Here is a 21546-nt window from a genome sequence, read left to right on the forward strand (position 1 = left end):
AGTGCCCCTCTGCCCACCGTCCCCCACAGGGTACTCTGCTGTCCCCAGGGTCACCTCCGTGGCTCAGGAAGGCAATCCTCCACCCCTTGTTGGGACGGGAACTGGGGCAGGTCTGTACCCTAGTGGGGGCTGCGTCCATCCTCTCCAGAGCTTCCGTTTGTGTCCAGATCCCACCCAGTGGAATGAAGGAAGGACCTTGGGATTCTGGGAAGGAAAGCCTTCCTCCCCGATGCAAAGACACATACAGGGGAACTGCTGCTCCTCTCGGGTGACCATCACTTCGGATGGATGTGACACCTGAAGCTGTGACCGGTGACCGTGGGGGCAGAGATCACCAAGAGTTGAGGATGAGAGTGGCACGGAAGCAAGACGGAAGGCTGGCCTTCCTTGATGAATTGTTGAGCGGGGCACCCGGTTCGCTGCTCATTCTGCCTCTGGATTTCTTATGATGTTGCTTATTGTTTAAGTCACTATTGATTACCACCAGGGCACTCAGACTGACCTTTCCTCCTTCTCTCCGTGGTCCCGGGCCAGCCCATGCTATGAGGCCTCCGCGTCTGCCCCAGGAGGGCCCCACTCATACTCCAGCACTGCCCCAACCCCCTCTCCCGGGGCTGCCATGCCCCCTACCCCCCACCTGCGCTGAGGCCCTACTGGGTTCCCTGCCACCCCTTGCCACACCCTCCAGCACTGGTGTCACTCTATCACAGTATCTCTGTCATTGGACGCTGTCAGGCCTGGGTGCCCTGGGGGTGACTGGGAATTTCTCAAGGGCAGTGGCCATGCCTCATTTGGGGTGAGCCCACTGCACTTGATACACAGTAGGTGCTCAGGAAATGTGAGCTGAGTGAACGTTAGTATTGGTCCCCTGCCTTTGAGCCTTTTGTGCTTAGTGTGTGCTATGGACTGAATTGTGCCCTCCCACCCCCCCACCCCCCCACCCCCCCACCCCAGATTTATACATTGAAGCTCTACCTCCCGATGTGACAATATCTGGGGATGGGGCAATTAGGCTCTGATGAGGTCATGAGGATGGGGCCCCATGATAGGATTAGTGCCTTGTAAGAAGAGACATGAGAGGTATCTGGGGGGCTCGGTCAGTTAAGTGTCCTACTCTCTTGATCTCGGCTCAGGTCCTGATCTCACAGTTCGTGAGATTGAATTCCACATCAGGCTCTGCGCTGACAGCATGGGATTCTCTCCTGGGATACAAACACCTCCCTGCTTACACACACATACAAACACACACACACACTCTCTCTTTCTCTTTCAAAATAAATAAACATTAAAAAAGAGAGAGAGACACAAGAGACTTGCTTCCTCTCTCTCTGCCATGTGAGGACACAACAAGAAGGTAGCCATCTGCATGCTGGGAAGAGGGTCCTCACCAGAGTCTGACCACCCTGGCACCCTGGGCTTGAACTTCCAGCCTCCGGAACCATGAGAAATAAATCTGTGTTAGGCCATCCAATGCATGATGTTTTGTTATGGCAGCCTGAGCTAAGACTGTGTTGTTGGCCATGGCCAACTGTTGCTTAACATTGTGGTGTGGGAGCATGCTGTTCTCTTCAGGGCAGGGCCTGAACCTTCTTCCTTTCTAGGCCTCTCCCTCCCATGGACCCCGGGGACTGGCCCAGGCCACCGGTGGAACACTGGATGGTCCACATGGCCTGCTCTAAAATGACCCCTTTTTACCTGCTAAGGGGTCCCAAGTGGGGTGTATGGGTAGACAGGGCCTCGGGGACATCCCAGGCAAGGCCCCTTGTCCCCATTCGTGACTTCTGCCCAAAGTCTTTTGGGAGGATGGTGGCCAACAGAGACAATCCCAGACTGGACGCCTGGCCCTGTTTGGACTCCTGAGGCCCGGGCCTGGGCCAAGGTGGCCACAGCCCTGATCTCCCAGCTCTTGGGAATATGCTTGATATTGTTAGAGCTCCTGTGAGTCACCGCGAGCACCCCCGGGTTAGGGCAGAGTCTGGCCCAGTCCTCAAGGTCAACCAGGAGACCAGGCTCAGGTGTCCCATGCAGAGGGACAAGAATGTGGTCAGGGACCAAGGACAGAGTGGGAGGCTAAGTGGAGGTGGAACAGAGAGAAGGCAAGCCAGGGCTTGAGCAGAGAAAGGGGCCTGAAGTAATGTTCAAATGACCAGGACAGCAAGGACAGCAAGGCCCCCTCTGTGCCAGCCAGGGAGTCCTGTCATTAAACATGCTTCACAGTGGGAGGTTGGTGTATCTGGGGTGTGGCAGGGCAGCCTGAGGGGTGGGTCAGGGGCAGCCCTGGCTGGACATCAGCACTGGCCCGGGGCAACTGCCACCAACTGTGGGAAGGCCCAGACTTTGTTCTCATTGGCAGCTGGTTACCCAGCAGGCAGGGTGGTGGGGGGCTGGCTTCCCGGAAAGGTCTAGGCTGGTGGGCAAGTCTTTGAACTTCCCACCCCACTCACTGCCCCTGGTTAAAACCTGGAAGGGCAAGGTCAAAATGCCAGGGTGGCCTCGAGGGATGGAACTTTTGCCACATGTCACGTTTCAGCTCCAGAGAGTAGCTCAGGACCCAGGGAGGCCAGAGGGGAGGGTCACAGCGTGGTGAAGAGGAAGGAGGACTGGTGTCACTCGTGGGTGGGTCGGGTAAGGCACCCACTGTTCAGGAGGGCAGGCCCCTGTGACAGACAGGGTGGGGGAGCCAGCAGGGCTTTGGCAGGACAAGAGTTGTGATGGACACATGGCCCCCAAGATTCTGCACAGGAGTGTTGCTCACGTCTCAGGAGAGAGCTTGAGGCCCAGGTCGGCTATGGCAGAGGCCTGGTGCAGGGTGAGAGGACACACACATGGGAGGGGAGAGGTAGGGGCTGTGGGGAGCAGAGAGCTGAGCTGCTGTGGTGGAGAAAGGCTTCAGAACCCACTTCCCCTGCCCCGCCCTTCCGCAAGCTATTTAACAAACAGGACATCCTACAAACGCAGAGAGAAGGTGGCCTGTGCGCTCTGGGGAGTGGCCGTCTATCCCCGTTTCTTCCTGGAGGTCAGGACCAACCACCCCAGCCAACACAACTGCCCTTTGGAAGGACTATCGAGGGGAAATAGCGTCGCTGCCACAAAATGGAGAGAGGCTTGTGGCCAGACTCGGGGAGGTCCCCTAGGCTCCTCTTAGTTCTAGGGAAATGAAAGCCAGCAGCAGGGACCAACAGTGGGCTCAGGTCCCACGGTGTGAGTGACCCCACTGGGTTAAGTAACCCAACTAACCCAAGGGCCTGCAGAGGACAAAGGGAGTGTGGAGTCACAGAGGGGACAAGCCGTCCCGTGATCTGTCACGGAAAGCACAGCATCTGTTCTTTTGCAACCCTGCTGCGTCATACCGATTTTGCTATACTTCACCCATTTTAATGTTCTTTCCTCTCTTTCCCCCACTATAATACAGGGCAGCTGTTCTCAAAGTTTGTGGCCACAGAACCCCTTTAACTCTTAAAAGCTGTTGAGGACCCCAAAGAGCTTTTTGTTTGGGTTCTGTCAACATTCACGAGGGAAGAAATTAAAGCCAAGAGCTTTAAAAAAATATCAATTCTATTTAAAAGCAATAAATTCACCACGCTTTTTTTTGATGAAAAATAACCATATTTTCCAAAACAAAAAACTTTTTTTTTTTTTTTTTTGATGAGTAGGAGCGCAATAATTGATTTTGCATTCTGCAGACGTTTAATGTCTGGCTTAACAGACTGCATTCCCACGTCTGTTTCTGCATTCAGTCTGTCGCAGTCTGTCCTCTCGGTCCAAGATAGGAGAGTTGGCTTCCCCGCCCTGGAAGGTGCAATTGGGAAAGGGAGGACCATGCTGTGGTAGTGAACTTTAATCCACACCTTCTGGAATAGATGGCAGCACAAACCAGAGGGTGGAGCGACACCTCCCAGGGTAGTTGGTAAGCAGCTTCGGATAGCTCCATGCTCCCTTGGTGGGGGGGGGGGGGGGGGCACCGCGTGGCAGCAGGCACAGTTGTGGCAGCCGGATGGCAGCATGGGAAGAGGGTGGATGTCAGCCAAGGGATTGGTGGAGTGGACTTTTGTCATCATCTTTGGTGACCCAGCATCAGAGGACCCTTCCTTTTTGGGCCAAATCCTTTACTGGGTGGGTTCTGCAGAGACCGGCCTCAAGGAGCCAGATAATCTGTGAAGAGGGTGAAGGTGTGCCTGAGGGTTTACCTGATCCTCTCCCTCCTGGCACTTGAATCTTGAGCGCGCGACAGAGACAGCGGAGAATTACTGTGGCAGTGGGGTGGCACGTACTATTTTGGTGGCAGTGTCATGTGGCCGACGCTGGGGCCACATGACATCCTCCCCAAATGGTCCCTGTGGCGTGTCCCAGCCTGGGTCTGGGGCAACACTCTCCTTGACCCCTGTGCGCTTGCTGACTGGACCCCAGGCCTCCTGTCAGCCCGAACTACCCGTATTCTCCTGACCGTTGTCCTTCCCAGCTCAGTCCTGTCACTGCGGACCACCCAGAAGCCTGGAGAGAGCTGGCCGCGGGGGTCTGCCTCTTCCCTCTAGTGTGCTGCCATGGTCCATCTAGATTCTGTTTCTTCCTGGGTTCCCAGCACCTCCCACCTGCCTGGGTTCCCTGTGCCCTGTTTTGACCTTTCCAAGGGATCCTGCAGAAACCCCCAGGGGAGGCCGACGGGGTACAGCACAGTCATCAAACTGTCCTGGGTGGAGCCTCCAGGGACCTGCCATAGCTTAGGAGGGGTCCAACCGCAGAGTCACCATCTCCCCTCCCCTCCACATTCCCCAATTTTTTATTACAAACGATTAACTTTTTAAAATGACAGGCTGTTTGTAAAAGAGAGGAGGAAAATGATCTACTACAAATTTTGTGATTCCTTTCCAGTCTTTGAAACTATCTTGCGACATCTGTGCAGACTGTCATCGTTCCCTGGGCGTGTACCGGCCAACCCCCACCCCAAGCTCGGCTTTGTGCTCTGACCAACGGAACGAGTATGCCCGACACACACGTGTGGGCAGGGGCTGGGTTGTGCTTGCAGGGGCTGGCTTGGCCTCTTGTGCTTCTGCCATGAGAAAGAAGAACATGCCCCAGGGAGCGCTCCTCCTTCACCTGGGACCCAGAGCAGAATAAGGGACGCATTGTGGAACAGACCTGGATCAGACCCAGGGCCCAGCGTGGAACCGCCACAGCTGACTTGTAGACCGGAGAGCGGGAGTCTGCAAGCCGCTGAGATTTCTGAGCAAAAGCTAACCCATCACCTTACAGGAGGAACTCGTTCCAGAGTTTGACACACGCTAAATATTGTGGAGAGTCCGCATTACGAGGTAGTAAGTCCCCAGGCACAGCTGAGAGAGCATATTGACTGTTACAGTCACTCCCGCTGTCTTTATCTAATGGTTTGAGGCCAGAACAGGTACCTGACAGAGGACAGGGAGAAAGCTTATCACCTTCAGACCCTGGCTCTCCAACTCTGGGAGGGAGCGGGGGTTGGGTGAGTGTGGGGAAGGTCGGAGGGATTGTACCAATTGCCAACAACCCCTAGCCTGACGCCGCCCGTAGACAGGAGGGGCTGGCCATCCCACTGCGGCCCCCAAACCCACCCCTCAATTCCTCCAGCAGCCTGCTCCTCCACTCCTGAGTCTTCCTGAAGTGCAAGTCCATGTCTTTGAGATGTCATTTGAGACTGGGAAGGGTGGTCAGGGGCTCTGTGCTCCTGAATACAAAGATGGGCCCAAAGTTCGGGGCAGCATTTTGCACACCCAGCTCTTGCTATTTGCTTGTTATCCCCCACGGCGCATGCTATCTTGTCACTGTCACTTTTGTGTACTTTGTGCACGTGGGGAGGAAGCACAACTGAATCATGTCTGGCTCAGGGTAGGTCCTCAATAAATGTTTGAAAAAAACGAATGAATCTTTATGAAATGTTACATCTACTGCTGCTCGGGGCTGCTTCCCACATCCCGCGGGCTGGTGGAAACGGAGAAGGCGTCTGTGTGTGTGTGAGCGCTCGAGCGAGCTTGGCACGGTCCTGGGTGACTGGGGCGCCCTGAGGCTTTCAGGCACGCGGGCTCCAAGGACTGGCTTTTGTTGCTGGCATGCCCCCTTGCTAGGCGTATCAAGTTGTTTACTTAATTCACATCGCTAGCAATTTAGATCATTTTTACTAAGTTGCTAATGACAAAAATGGATTCCCTCCTTTCTTTTCTCCAGTAATAATATCACGACGCCTTTTTGTTTCAACCTCCTTTTCAAAGTATTCATTTGTTCAGCCGTAAGAACATTATTCTCCCAGAATCTGGTTTTTGCCTGGTTCCCTGGTCTACCGCTAGTAGTACCTCAAGAAACACTGCACTTATTGTAAAATTAACCTCAACTCTTCTTTTTCTGTTGCTGACAGATCAGTTAAGTTTGGACCTTAAAGTAATACCTGAAGGTTTTGGCTGTCTTTTGTTTAAGGCTACTCTCTCCAGCATCCTGATGATAAGTAACACTTTTTATCGTAGCCAAATAATATTCTAGGACTCTTGGCAATGAACAAATCACTTGTTGCTTAGTTTGGTTGTTCCTAAAGAGATGTTACTACCCATTTGGGAAAATTTCAGGTTTACTTCATGGCCTAGTATCACACTGGAACACCTGTTCCCAAAGACGGTGGCTCCTCCCTCTACTAAAAGAGACCTTAAAACTTTATAGACTGAGTCATCTAATACCTGAAAATTAAGACCTATGGGATTTTAATCCCATGCCTAGTACTTTGAGGAGCTCCTACACTGGGTACATATTAACATTTTAAGCAATCTTTAAGCACATCTGCAATAGACGTGTATCTTCACATATAAACTTAAAAAAAATACTTTAATACGTCGTAATACACAGAACTAGAATTCAACATATCACGTTGCTAAAACATTCATATAAATTTCATATATGCGTGAATTCACTGCATTAGAAAAATTCACCGTTTATGATGTTGAAGACCAGCATCAGCAAAACCCAAAGGAAAACTATTTTAACAGTAGGAACACTAAAAATAACAACTTGGAAGGCTTATAAACAAGTGGCAGGAAAAAGAATTCTTTACATTTGCTATTGATTATGTCACAACAGGTACAATCTGAAATACAACTTTAGACTAGCAGTGTATAAAAATACTTTCAAACAATACGTCTGATAGGCATAGTACCATAAAAAAAAAAAAAACCCAAACAAAAAAACAACCCAGCTGTATAGTTATTTCACTTGAAGACCTACTATTCAACTGCCTGCTTCCAAGCTAGCTTTTAAAGCATCAGCCTGGAAAGCATATTCTCTCGCACATGTGCACACCACACACACACACACACACACACACACAGCCGTATATTAAAATCACCTCCTCTATCTATGGTGCACACTGATGAGTAACTGAGAGGCATTAATCTCAAGGCATGAGATGATATGGTGTTTGGAGCCTATTTTCAGTTCCAAGATTGGGATGGATGAACAAAGAGGCAAAAATAAGGTGGATTGTGTGTGTGTTTATGATTTCTGTTCCACATATGGGTGCTCTCTGGAAGAGGAGTTTAATCTGGCATATCAATATTTAACTTGGGAGGCGGGGGAACATACTTTCCAGGACTCTGGGTTATAACTACCCTGGCCTTCTTTCCAAACATCGGAGCAATTTTAGGAGCATCTGGGACTGATGTTTCTTCAGCTTCTTCACTATCTTCATGATGTAGATCATAGGAAATGTTCCCATATTCTCTTAGAAATGGGAAAATTTCAAGCAGAAACTGACAGAAATCTCTGCGAATCCCAAACCACCAATGGTTGCCTCCCTTCCGCCTAAACGTCGTGGCCATTAAAGTTATTAATGAAAGCCAAAGGGGGACAAATATGGAGATGTAAGAGAATGTATTGTGGCCGTCCAATCTGTGAACGAGCAGAACCTCAAAAGTGAGCAGGGGCACGACAATCGTTATCCAGCTGATGGCCATGGTCACATGTGTCCTTCGCTGTTCCGCAACGACATCCAAGGATCGAAGGAACAGGAGGGACCAGACGATGTAATAGAGGACGACTAGGCAGAGGAACGACATGAGAATCCACAGGGGCACGAACACCACCAGCCACGGCCAGTGGATAATCCTGTCCAGCCTTAGGGCGATGAAGATGAACTGCAGGATGTTGACAGAGCACAAGATCTCCAGCTCTAGGGACCTATCGTGTCGGAAGCCCCAGACGCAGGCGGCCACGGACACTGGGGATACGAAAAAAAGTGGCATGAAGACCAGCAGCCAGAAGTGGGTCCCCCTCTCCACCCTGTCGCAGACCAGGACTTCGAACATGAGCAGCAGCAGGTGGATAGCCACGGCGATCAACATGGCTTTGAACTCCACGCAGGCCTCCCCCTCCGTGCGGTATCGAGGGTTGCGGGCCCAAACGCCTGCGCCCACTGAGGCGCCGGCGATGACCAGGAGCTTCCACAGCCATATGGGGGCGAAGACCGCCCAGTAGCTCCACTGGATGACGCCGTCCAGGCGGAGGGGCAGCAGCACGGAGAAGAGCAGCAGGCAGGCGTAGATGAGGAACTTACTCGGGTTGAAGTCCTGGAACAGGCCCCTAGGGTTCATGGCGAAGCCGCCGCCAGCCCACCGGGCCCGCTGCTCAGCCCGGCTGGGCGGGCGCCGCGTGTCCGCCGCTTCCCGGGCCCGCCGCCTCCCCTCCGGGCCTGTGGCGGCTCTAGGCTGGCAGCCGCCGGGAGACGCACCGGGAGGAGGTTCGGACCCCAGCGCCGAGTGGCCGGAACACGTGCACGCGCGGTCACGTGGCCCGGCCGGAAGCGCGACGGGGCCGAGCGTGCGCCTGCGCGCCCACGCTCTATCGGCGACCCTCGGCCGCGGGCGGCGCGGCGTCTAGGAGTGGGGCGCTGCCTCCGCCCCGCCTCTCGCCTTTACTCCGTACCCATCCGGAAAAAAGCTACCGCGTATGGCGCCGAGAGAGACGGAACCTGACGCGCCGGTGACTCCTCGGCCAGCCCGTTGTCAGACTTCGGGCGGACGCTTCCTGGCGGCGCAGGGGGGAGGCGGGAGTGAGCTCACATCCTCCCGGCCCGCTCGGGGGCAGGGCCCAGGCGGGGGCGGGGCCGTGGGCGGGGCTCGCCTGGTGTCCTCCCCTCGCTGGCAACCCGTCCCGGGGCTGGGGCACCGCGGCAAGGTCCGCCCCTGGCGGCGCTGAGGGGCCACGTTGTGGGCACGAGCGAAGGCGGGTGGTCTGGAGGGTGTGGGAGTTTGTGAGCGAGGTGGTGCCGGGAACCATGAATGCACAGGGGGGCGTGTATGTGTGGAAACGCGCGCGCGCGCGCGTGTGTGTACGTACAGTGAGGCCGGCGGTGGGCTGGTCCCTGTCCCCAGGAGGGACCCCCGCGTGGGGTGGAGTGTGGGGTTTTGCCTGGAATAGATGACTTCCAGGACCGTCTGCCTGGTGGGGCAATGACAGTTCTGAGGCTGCCTGTGAAATGGCTGAGGCACAGTGCCTAGGGGGCGGCGGTGATCTCATACCTCCCCTTTCTCCTTGGAGGTGGAGAGCCAATGCTGGGGAGGGTGTTAGACCCACCAACGGCCCCCAGGCAAAGTCCCCAGGAGAAAGTGCTTCCCGCCCCAGGTCACCTGGCAGGTTCGGAGCAGAATGGAACTCAGATTCAGCGCTCTCCACTTTTAAGTCCCGAATCCTCAGTTTTACTTCCTTGGGCCTGCCTAACTCTGATTCTCACAGAGCCATGTTGTGAAAAGGGCACTCGACCAGAGATCAAGAAATCTGAGTTCTAGTCTAGGGTCTGTACCCCCCCCCCCCCCCCCCCCCCCGCCCCTCCGCCAGCTGAGAGACCTGAGCAATTCACCCCGGTCTGTCTCAGCCTCAGTTCCCTGGGCTGTTGAGTGGTTTCCAAGGGCCAGCCGGGTTGCAGCGGCCCTGTGATTCGGAGCACTCCCCTCTCTTGCCAGCTGGGCAGGCCCTAGAGCACTCCTTCCTCTCTTCTCCACTCATCCCTGGGTTGCTTATCCTTTCTGCCTTGCAGCCCTCCACCCGTCCCATGCAGTCCGTCCCCTGCGGCAGGAATGGAATGCTGACTCCAGTAGTGGGCTCAGAGGGAAAGGTCATCAGAGGAATTGTCTGGTGGCAAGGTCTCTCCCTGGCGTAACAAGGAAGGGCTTCCTGAGAGAGGTAGGGGCCGCGGTCCAGATCTAGGAGCTGGCTTTTCCAGGTCAGCATTAACAGGATGCTCAAGTGTGGTGTGATGTGGACAATCCTGGGCCTCAAAGATCTCAACTTCACCAGCTCCCACCTCAGCTGGGGGCCATTAGGTGGTCCTGGGGGAGGGACTCCCGACCAAGTAAGCCCTGCTAGGCCTTCTAGATGTGTCTTCAGGACCCCTTATTTCTAAAGAATCCCTCAGGAGTCATTGGGGCAGGGTGGGGGGGAGGATGTTCCTTCAGTGGGGCTCTAGCCTTTCTCTGGTCCACAGTTGCTCTAATCTGTTTTTCGTGTTGGTTTTTCTTTTGCTGTTTCCTTTCAAGAAGGGATTTGTTGGTTAAAAATTTAGAATTCAAAACACCCGTCCAACTATGAAATTGGCTAATAAAAACATGAAGGGTTGTTCTGAGGATCAGATGAATCAATGCATGGAAAGCACTTTGCATTTAAAGACACGTGAGCTATGAATACTGGAGATGGAAAGCCTGAGGAGGGGAGGGCTTGCCAGCAGCTCCGGAGCAAGGTGTGGCAGGGCCCTGTCCTCTGGTCCCTGTCAGAGCCGTCAGAAGTCCTCCGCAGCCTCCTCCCTGGAGCCAGAGGACCTCAGGGCCTCTGCTGCCAGCTTTGTGGTGAAGACAGGAGTTTGGAGTGGGTTTTCCCACGTCTGGAGCTCATGTAAGACAAGCGCCCGGTTCCCATCTGGGAAGGGAGTTTCGAGGTGGCCTGTCACACGGTGCGATGTGCCCCTGCTGCCCCAATGGATGTCAGAGCCTGCTTCCAGCTTTGTGCCAAAGCCGCGGGTGGAGGGCTGCTGTCTGCCATCCCCTCAGCTGGCTTTCCAGGGCCCACAGGCCGGGACTCCCAGTTCTGTGCCCTAGACACCCTTCCTTTGTTGTTTTCCCCGATGTGGTCAGTCTCTTAGGGCCTTGCTGTGGTCTTAATGTGTCAGGTGCTGATGACTTAGCCACCTGGGAGGCTGGTACACATACAGAGGGCATGTGGGTGCTTTAGTCCACCAGCTCAGGCCTGCCTATCCCGAGTCAGGGTGAGTGGGGTCCTGAGATGTGTCCCCACCCCACAGCCTCTCCCCTGCTTAGCCTTCTCAGTCCAACTTCCCTTTTTCACCTACAGGCCTTCCTGAGCTTGCCCTGGCCCACCTGCTGGCCATCCCCTTTCCTGTGGTCTGCCAAATCTGCTGCCCTTCCAGAATGTCCCACGCATGATCTCTTCATTCTGTGGCCTTGCTGTTCTCAGAGTGGCCCTTACCTGACCTCTTTCCCTCCTGGACCACCAAGATCCAGGATGGCTTCAGGCCTTGGGAAACCCCGATCTCTAGGGGACTGGTGACCCTTCTCTGACCTCCCATGGCCTCAGGGAATTTGTTCCTCTCACAGGACTCATTTCACTGGCTTGAGTCTGGCCCTGGCTCTCCTCATGAGATTTGAGCTGCAGACACCCTGCCAGTGCTTGTGTCCTAGCACGTGCTTGAGAAGTGCTGGTCGAGTGTGTGAGTGAACACTTTGGAACACTCCTGCCCAGACCCAGTGGTTCCCTTCCCCCGTCTCCTCTGAGCAGTGTGGAGCCAGCATCTGGAGCCTGCCCTCACTGCCAGCACCCCAGGCCCTGTGCCGTCCACTGCTGGGCCTGGGTGGTCTGTCCTCAGCTCAGGTAGGAGTCATTAGTTTCCAAGGCTGCCGCAACAAATTGCCGGCAAACTTAGCGGCTTAAAACAATGGCCACTTACTGCCTCACGGTTTCTGTAAGGGGTCTGGGCACAGGGCGGCTTGGGCGGCTCAGCCGGTCTCTGTGTCTCACGGGTGTCGGCAGGGCTGCTTCCCTTCCGGAGGCTCTGGCGGTCAATCTATTTCCAAGTTCGTTAAGCTTGTTGGCAGAATTTGTTCCCTTGGAGTTGTGGGACTGAGCATCCTGTGTCCTTGCTAGCTGCCAGCGGGGGTCATTCTCAGCCACCTTCACTTCCTGGCTTGTGCCCTCCCCTCCTCCCTGCCCTCAGAGCCGCCTATGGCGGATGGAGTTCTCAAGCTTTCCAGTCCCCAACTGACACTTCTGCTTCATTTCTCTTCTGCCGCCCTTTTCTGTTTTTAAGGGCTCATGTGATTACATTGGACCCAGCCAGATAATCCAGGATAATCTCTCTATTTTAAGGTCAACCTATTGGTAAACTTCATTCCATCTGCAAAGTCCCTTCACAACAGCATCTCGATTAGCATTTGAATGAGCAGAGAACCCATGGGAATACTGGGGCATCTTTATTTTTTTTGTAATTTTTAAAAAAATAGGCTCCATGCCCAATGTAGGGTTTGAACTCATGACCCTGAGATCAAGAGTCACATGTTCTACTGACAGAGCCAGCCGGGGGCATCTTTAGTTCTGCTCAGTCCCAGCAATCAGGCCCAGTGTGGCTCTTCCTCCTCGGAGCTCCACGAGGGCCACTGCTCTGGGAGAGCCGGGGTTTCCACAGGGAGCACTTAGCCAAGTGCCCTCCTCACACAGACCAGGATGACAGTGCTGGGTTCCCAGTTGCCCTTGGAGACACCTGGGTGTGCTCAGACTGGGCCACTTCCCCTGAGCAGCTGGTGCCCACGCGGGAGTCAGGATTGGGCCGTGGTCCCCTGGCCCTTTGCTGAATGTCCTCTGAGTGGGTAGCTTAGGGCAGGGGAATGACAGCCTGGGGACATTTCACTTTCAGACCTATTTGTGGATTTGCTCACATCAGCTTTTTCACAGGAAAGCCCTGGCACATCTGGCCGGTTTGTGTCCACCTCAGCGCCCACCATCCCCCCTTGGCCCTCAGTCCCTAAATGCAACAGGCTTTCACCTCTGCCCCCCTCCCTCTGCCTTTCCCACTGCCAGCCACCCTTCTCCCTCCCCCCGCCCCCCCACCTCCTCAGGGTGCTATGTGCCAGGGACATAGACTCCAGAATCCCTCAGGCCAAGGCAGGAGTTCTGCTGCTGCCTCCAAGCTCTGCGACCTTGACCATGAATGGAGCCTCTGGCCCCCATCTTTGCAATGGTGATAACCTGGCAAAGTCCTGCGGAGAAAATGAAACACTGTACAAAAACCCAGAACAGGCTCAATCCCCCCCCCCCCCCACCCCATTGCTGGCCATTGTTTCTGCCTTGGCAGCAGGTAGAGTGACCCCGCTTTGGCCTGTTTTCCCCGCTGTGCGGTCAGTCACACACCAGGGGATCGTGACCCTCTGCTCATCTGGCTGCCCCAGGTGCACCGTGACTCTCCCAAGGGCAGGGCCTCGTCTTTCATCTCGGGATCTGCAGCAGCCAGCACAGGCCTGCACTTAGTAAATGTATCCGGGAAAAGCACAGGCAGGCGGGAAGGTCGGGGCTGATGTGGCATCTTTTCCCCTTGCTGAGTGCAGAGCGAGGCCAGCCCTGTGAGACAAAGCAGCTTATCTAAGGCCACTGGGTGTCGGGCTTGCAAGGAGCTGTCTCTGGGCTCTCACGAGGACCTCCCCGCGCATGCCAGCCCCTCATGCTTGCACTGCACTCGATATTTCAAAGCACTGTGTCCTCTGAAGCTAACTTCGAGGGGCTGTGGCAGCAGGGGCACTAACCTCATTTCCCCGGTGGGGGAAACTGAGGCCCAACACCGTGACCATAATTCCCTGCTAAGCCCTGTATCCCGGCCCTGTTCATCAGCCCGGTCTGGTGAGAATGGCCCCACTGAAGAGCCGCACTCTGGTGGGGACCCCTTGAGACTTAGCAGCTATTCCTTAATTCCTGTATTCATTTCACAAAATGTTTCAGGTGCCTGCCCTGTGACCCAGTGGGATGCAGCAGTGAGCAGTTTCTACAGCTTCCCCCGCGCTGGCCCATCTCAGTGCAGGTATCATCTCCTCCACGGTGTCCTCCCTGATCACCCTACCTAAAGTTGCCCCTCCCTGCTTATATCACCCTGACTTATTTCTTCTCTGTTGCCTCTGTGGTCACTAAACACATGGTTACTTTAGGAAACTCTGGGAAATGTGAGTCATTTAAAGAAAAAGCTCCAGTGTTACAAGCTACAGAAAAATCCCTGTTAACATTTTAGTCTATTTCCTTCCAGTTGGCCATCTCTACAAAGACCAATCGATGCCCACGTGCATTTCATTCTGCTTTTTGCTTAACACGAATCCTAAGACGGGCTTATTTTCACATGCTAGCATCTCCAGATCTTGCCCCGCACAACCGATGTTTTACTGGCACTGTCAGCCTGTTGCAATTCCCCTCTTCCAAAGTGGGTTGTTATTGCTTCTGACAGTGGGGACACTGCCAGCTTGAGAAGACTTTACATTAAACGTAAATTTAGTTTCAGCGTTTGCTTGAGGTGTTTTCAAACCATGTCTATAGTGCAAATTCCGACTCTGACCTGTGTGAGTACAGGCTTCTTTGTATCCTCAACGGTGATTTTATTCCCTCCCTGCACCCAGGGCAAGGCTGGGACATACCTTCTGCCCATCAGTGCTGTTTTTTCATCACCCTTACATTTAGGGAATAGCCTTTCGGGGTCCTAGCTTTACTTAGATGCCTCTTGTTAGGTAACCCATCCTGGGTATTTTTTCTTCCTTCCTGATACATGAAATAGTGGCATTTCTTATAATCAGTAGTGTCTTAAGTGTGATGAAATACCATCAGTAGAAACATTTCTCAGACCACCATAAACACGTTGTGAGCATCTTTTTAATGTCTCTGCAAGGTTACATCACAGCGTAGCTCACTCGCCCATCCCTTTGCTGTTCCTTATTGTGGATTGGGATTATTTCTGTTCTTTTCCGAGATCAGGAGCTCTGTGGGCTTTCCTACTACAAACGGCTGCTTTCTCATTCAGATGATTTCTTTAGGATAATTCCTGGAAGTCAAATAGCCAAGTGGAAGGAATGTATATTCTCACACATAAAGCCGAGTGTATTTGGAGGCTGATTTTTTTTCCCTTTTGTCTGTATTGTCTTTGCAGAAACGGGGTCATTGCTGTCACAAGTTAGGGGTGTGAATCCACTTCTTCTGATCGTGGCTGGTCCAGTAAGGGTAAAGAATTAACTAATGTTAACGAGGTAAAGAGGCTGAAATTAGAAGCTTAACTTGGGTATAGACTGCATAGAATTAAAAGCCAACTAAAGACCAGGGCTGGTTTTGACATGTGAATGTGCCCATGTGGGGTCAGTGGTCTCTTTGGGGTCGATCACAGTAACCTCCAAATGTTATGAATCGATAAGCTGAGCACTGGGATAATTATTATTAATTCAAACTAACTTCGTGTGTGTGTGTGTGTGTGTGTGTGTGTGTGTGTGTGTGTGTGGCTAGGGATGGGAAACTTCCTGAATTATGGAATATTGTTGAACAAATGGTGGGTAATTCATGTATCAATTGTTTGCATTTAAATTAGTGCCACTTAAATATTTTAAGCAGTTTGCACGTGTGATTTAGCCTTTCTTCTCCAGTCTCGTTTGCGCTATTAATTTACTCAGAAAATATTTTTGTTTTACAAAGGCGATCCTCAGTCCTGCTCTCACCTGGTTTTGTTGTAAATTCAGAGACAGTGTGCTGTGGATGAATGATGTGTTTACTGGGACAGGAATGGACATTTGTGAAATTTCAATCCTAATTTCACTGTGGATTGCCTTTCATTCTTTCATTGACTGGTGCAGAGTAGCAAATACATGCTTCTGTACGTCATTCAGGGCCAGGCCCTGGAGTTACCCTGTGAACAGTGTGGGGCTCTTGCCTTGCAGGGGCTGTCAGTCTAGCAATGCAGGAGACAGCACAACATGGGGACACAAGACACCACAGGAGTGTGGTGCTCCCTGCGTGAAACCTTCAGTGGCTTCTTGTCTCTTGGGAAAAATCCACATGCTTTACCACACCCTTCAAGGCTCTGGTTGACTGGCCTCAGCTTATCTCTCTGGCCTCATCTTACCACTTGTTGGGCTCCGCACCAGCTTCCTTCTGTTCCTCACTCTCCCAGACCATTGCTGCCACAGGAGAAGTCATCGATTTGTGGGTGGGGCAGACACCTTCATGGAAAGATGTCACTCAGAGAGCCTGGGCCCACCCATACACAAACCACCTGCTCCTCTCTCCACGACTGCTAGGTCCTGGCATGTGCTAGGCCCTGCGACCCCTGTCCCCAAGGACCGATTACTCTTCTATACAAAGGGCACAAACATGGAGCACTGAACAACCCTGAAAGAGCCAGAGTGAACCAGAGGTCACTGGGCTGAAAGCGACTGAGAGTTAGCCAGAAACTAGAAAGAAGAAGCAGTGGATATAAGCTGTAGGGTGAAGGTTGGGGGGCAGCTAGGTGATCTGGGGAGAAGGCTGTACTATTGGCTGTAACAGAAGTCTAAACTAGACCAACACTGAGGCGGCCCACACTATGTTTCAGCGTAAGCCAAAGAAGGACCACCTGGATTCAAACCCCTGCTCTGTCTTTTAACCAGCTGTGTGTGAGGCCCAATGACTCAGCCTCCCTGAGACTAGGTTTTCTCATCTGCAAAGTGGGGATAATAATGCCTGCTTCACAGGACAGAGGTGAGATGGTAGAGGTATGGGGCCTGGTACATTTTGTAAATGATCAGCCTGTGAGCACTGTCCCCTGCCGTCTCCCCCCAGCCTCCCCACCCTCATGTTGCTGCTGGAGAGAAGGATGCTTGACAGAGCATGGGGCCACCCTCAGATCTTAGAGTCAGGCAGGGTATAACTAAAGGGGAACTGGGGTGCCTGGCTGGCTCAGTCAGAGAAGCCTGCGACTCTTGATCTCAGGGTCATGAGTTTAAGCCTGACGTTGGGTGTGGAGATTACTTAAATAGATAAAACTTAAAAAAAATAAATAATAAAGGCGAACTTACAGAATTAAAATAAACAACCCAGGTGACTGGCACCTGAGTCACTTCACCCTGGGCCCAGTTCTGCTTTATAGATTAAGGGGGCTGGTGGGTCAGGGGTCTCCAAATGCAGCAGTGCTGGGGAAATGCAGGCAGGTCCCCAGGCCTCCACCCAGACCCACCAAATCAGAGTCCTTGAGGGTGGGCCCTGGAACCAAATTTTTAAAAGCTCCCCAGATAATTCCAAGGTGCAGCTAGGTCTCAGAACTATCAGCCAGGTGCCCCCTGAAAAGCCCTTTCAGCCGTTAGAGTCTGGGTTTCTATTCGCATCAAATGCCCTGTGCCGCCGTGGGGGTCTTCTGTCTGGCCCAGAGCTCATCTGCTGTCCTCAGAGATAGGGCAGTTCCTCTGGTGCTGCTCACTCCACAAAACCATGATCCAGGACCACTGAGTGTGGAAATAAATCTTGAGGGGCGCCTGGGTGGCCTAGTCGGATGAGCATCCAACTTTGACTGAGGTCATGATCTCAGGGTTCATGAGTTTGAGCCCCGCATCGAGCTCGCTGCTGTTAACAGAGAACCCGCTTTGGATCCTCTGTCTCCCTCTCTCTCTGCCTGTCCCCCCCTGCCCCCGCCCCATCCCTCCCTCTCTCTAAACTAAATAAACATTGAACAAAAATATATCTTGAGCACTGTCCGGTGCCTTGCTCTGAACATCATCTGCAAGGGGAGGAAACAGCTAACCTCTGAGGCCTGGGATGCTTTCTTGCCACATATCAGCTGCATATAAAGGGGAAATACATCTCTGAGGCTGGAGATACATTGCAGAGGAAAAGCTAGACCAGCAACCTTTTCTTCTGATGGAGCGGCAGCTCCCTACCAAAGAAAGAAAATGAAATTCTGCACAGTTCCTGCTGTTCTTAGATTGTCCTCCTGCAAGAACATAAAAATTATTTACCATCACTGAGGTTCTTTCCAAATTGCCCGGAACGCTATAAACTTCCTGGCTTTATCTAGGGAACCTTTGAGGTGGTGAGTTACTGTTCATGTAGTGAATTCTTACTGCAAATCCAACATTAACAGATTTCCCCCATGAAGGCAGGTAATTTGTTGGACTCTGAGTGCTTTTACGGAGCTGGGGTTGAGGCGGGCTTGAAGAAAGAGGTTTTACTTTACAGTTTCTAAGTGAGTGATTAAAAAAACTAGGTAAAAAAGATTTCAGGCTATTAGTACCACAGCAGCAGATGTATCAGCAAAAGCCAAAAGGGATTGTCATAAATTATATGGGGGGTGGGGTGGGGTGTGTGGGGAGCAGAGATACAAAGAACATCTAGGATTTTTTTTTAATTGATAAAAAACCGAGGACACCGAGGACACATTTAGAAGTAAATAGAGGGTCCAATTTTCCCTTTCCGGCAAAAAGGGCCTTCCAAAGGAGGAGGCGAGAGAATGATTTTCACTGATAAATAGAATAATGTCGATAAGGGTATGATAAAAAAGCTGCTGTTGGGGCGCCTGGGTGGCGCAGTCGGTTAAGCGTCCAACTTCAGCCAGGTCACGATCTCGCGGTCCGTGAGTTCGAGCCCCGCGTCAGGCTCTGGGCTGATGGCTCGGAGCCTGGAGCCTGTTTCCGATTCTGTGTCTCCCTCTCTCTCTGCCCCTCCCCCGTTCATGCTCTGTCTCTCTCTGTCCCAAAAATAAATAAAAAACGTTGAAAAAAAAATTAAAAAAAAAAAAAGCTGCTGTTTATGTGGCAAGGTATATGGGTGGACAGGTTGTCCGTATTACAGGGAGGAGACTCGGGCCAGTGGAGACCAAGGGCACGGGATTTGAACCCAGGTCCCTGTTCTTTCAGCATAGAAATCTGGATGTAATCATCAGTTTGTTTCTTTCCTTCATCTCCCACCTGAACATGGGGACTGAAGGAGATATTGGGGAGAGAACAAGGGCATTAGATCCAGGGTGGGTCTGGTTCCCTGTAGACATACCTCAAGTCTGGCATCTTTTTTCTTTTTAATTTCTTTTTAATTTTTTTTATTTTAGAGAGAGTGGGAGAGAGAGGCAGGGGGAGAAGGAGAGAGAGAATCCCAAGCAGGCTCCGCGCTCAGCATGGAGCCCAACATGGGGCTTGATCTCATGATCATGAGACCATGATGAGAGCAGAAATCAAGAGTTGGATGCCCAACTCATTGAGCCACCCAGGGGCCCCTCAAGTCTAACTTCTAAGCACGCATGGTAAGTGGTGGCCTCAGGCTTCATTTCCTTCCCCTGGAAGCAAATGCCCCAGCAGAACTGGCAAAGGGCATAGCCTTAGGCTTTTCTTCTTCTAGCGTATACTTTCTTCTTCCTTGGTACACTGTTGCGTGGCCCGGGTTTTCCTGTCCTGCATTCTGTCCGCCCGCCCAGCGCCCTTGGGTATAGATTCCCCCCTCTGTGTGCTGCACAAGGTTGTGATCTAAAGCCTGGGTTTTGTGCAAGGCAGCCCTGGATCCCACCTTTATGGCTTCCCTGATATAAGATCTTGGGCAAACAGCTCAGTCATTGCACCCATCTTTTCCTGTAAAAGGGGGTGCTGATGGAGCCCACCCTGGAGGGCTGCTGTGGGGTCGGCTGGCTGCAGGCTGGCCTGTGCCAGATCAGTACTGGTGAGCAGGAAGCCTTCCATGACGATCAGCCACTCTCCTGTTTAGAAAGGTGGTTATTTTTATCGTAGTCTTGCTATCTTCAGTCTTTACCCACTGATTCCCTTTGACAGCATTCTGGGGAATGCTGGCTGTCAGCTGCAATGCTTCCTCACCAACCTGATCCCTTTTCTGTTGGATTCGAAGGAGCTCTTCTGGAAGCCGTATTCTAACATCCGTCAAAATCAGTGTTTTGTGTGTAGCTTTGGAGAAGGGGAGATGATTTTATTGTCTCTTTGGTGGGAAAACTTACTTGAAACGTGGTCTGTGCTGAAAACCAGCCCCCATTGTGTGAGATAGGCACTCCCTGCACGGTCCACAAGGGGGAGCGGTAGTGGGGCTAACACATGGCTTGTCTATGGCCTGGACCCCATCTCTAGATGGCATATGAGAGAGCAGAGGCATTGGTCAGGGTAGGGACCCAAGGGGCCCATGTTCTTACCCCCCTAAGACTGGATTTGAGCTTTTATTTTATTTCAGTCCCTCATTTGGACACATCTGGATTCTTCTCGTAAGATAAACAATATCAAACGCTTATATGCACACACTGTGGGCCAGGCTCTGTTGCAGGCTACATCTTTGTGCACACGAAGCCCCTCATGCTTGCAATGGGTAGTGATTTGCTCAAGCTCAGATAGCTAGAAAGAGGCAGAGCCAGAGTGCACAGGTGGTCTGACTCCAGAGTCCAGCTCTGAACCCTCAGTACGTGGCCTCTCATCGCTGACGGAGGAGAGAGTAGTTTTTATTGAGCACATACTATGTTCCAAGCATGGTGTAGGAATAACTAAAATCCCAGACACCTCCTTTCTCCCAAGGAATATTAGAGAGAGAGAGGGAGGGAGGGAGAAGGAAGGGCAGCAGACAGCTTTGCCCGCCTTTGCCTGATTCTGCCAGGCTGGGGCTGAAAGGACAGGTTGCTGCTGAGCCCAGGCCGAGCTGGGTCATCCCAGGAGGAGGGCAAGGCAGGCAGCTTCAGGCTCTCTCAGCCCAGGTGCAGCTGTCCCCCGCCCCACCAGGGGAGACAACCCAGAACACATCCGCTCATTAGTGGCCACCGGGGTGGCTGGCCCAGCGCCTGTCCCGCAGGGCCTCCCTGAGCTTGGAAGCCCGCCAGCCCGGGCACCTTGGGCACAGCCCCCAGAGCTGCTTTTCCAGGCTTGCTCCACAGGCGGGCACAGCCCAGGTGTCTGCCGGCTTTAGGCTTCAGGGTCATGGCCTCCACATCTAAGCCCTTGTGGGACACCCAGGAGCTCCGGCTCGGCAGTGTGGGTTGTGGAATCCAAAAACCAATTAATGTGGGGCTTGGGGGGAAATCTGTCTGACCGGTGGTTTGGCCAGGTCTTCAATCACTTAAGACAGAAGAGCCAGGTTGTGTGCTGTAGCTCTAGTTCCGGGAGGGCTGCCGCCAAGTAGGACAGGGCCCCCCCGCGAGGCTTCTTGCCCCACTGAGGCACGTCCTCCCTCCTGAGTGCAGTGGGGGAGTATCCAGGGTGAGGGTCTCTTTGGGCAGCCGTGTCCCCACAAGTTCCTCCAGACCCCCTTTTCTTGCACACCAAGCAACAGCCCCTGTTGAGCCCACAGGCAGTTCTAAGGATGCCGCCTCACGTGGTCCACTCAAGGGCTGTGGTGTCAGGCAGGGTCAGAGCCAAGCACCTGGAAGAGCCTTGGGGGGCAGAGGCCTCGTTACAGACAAAGAGTCTGGGATACACGGGATCCCCGGGATCCCCGGGGCTGATTTGGAACCACGGAGGCTGGGGCACAAAGCATATTTCCACTGTGATCATTCTGCAGAAAAGGCAGTGAGCATGAACT

General features: G+C 52.9%; 1 protein-coding gene and 1 long non-coding RNA gene across 3 annotated transcripts; one reads left to right on the forward strand and one right to left on the reverse strand.

The window, feature by feature from the left end:
• Positions 1 to 6821: 6821 nt before the first annotated feature.
• Positions 6822 to 9082, reverse strand: TMEM185B (transmembrane protein 185B). The gene has a single exon (XM_058715534.1). It carries the CDS (start codon positions 8598 to 8600, stop codon positions 7548 to 7550), a length of 1053 nt encoding a protein of 350 aa, XP_058571517.1. The 5' UTR covers positions 8601 to 9082; the 3' UTR covers positions 6822 to 7547.
• Positions 9083 to 9833: 751 nt separating this feature from the next.
• LOC131503837 (uncharacterized) lies at positions 9834 to 17680 on the forward strand. Of its 2 annotated transcripts, XR_009257639.1 has the most exons (3): positions 9834 to 14080; positions 15188 to 15284; positions 15721 to 17680. It is a non-coding gene; the product is annotated as an uncharacterized LOC131503837 (long non-coding RNA). The 2 variants fall into 2 exon arrangements; XR_009257638.1 differs by lacking the exon at positions 15721 to 17680 and having other exon boundaries at positions 15188 to 15641.
• The last annotated feature ends 3866 nt before the right edge of the window (positions 17681 to 21546 follow it).

Source organism: Neofelis nebulosa, chromosome 2 (assembly GCF_028018385.1).
Source record: "Neofelis nebulosa isolate mNeoNeb1 chromosome 2, mNeoNeb1.pri, whole genome shotgun sequence".
NCBI lineage: Eukaryota > Metazoa > Chordata > Mammalia > Carnivora > Felidae > Neofelis > Neofelis nebulosa.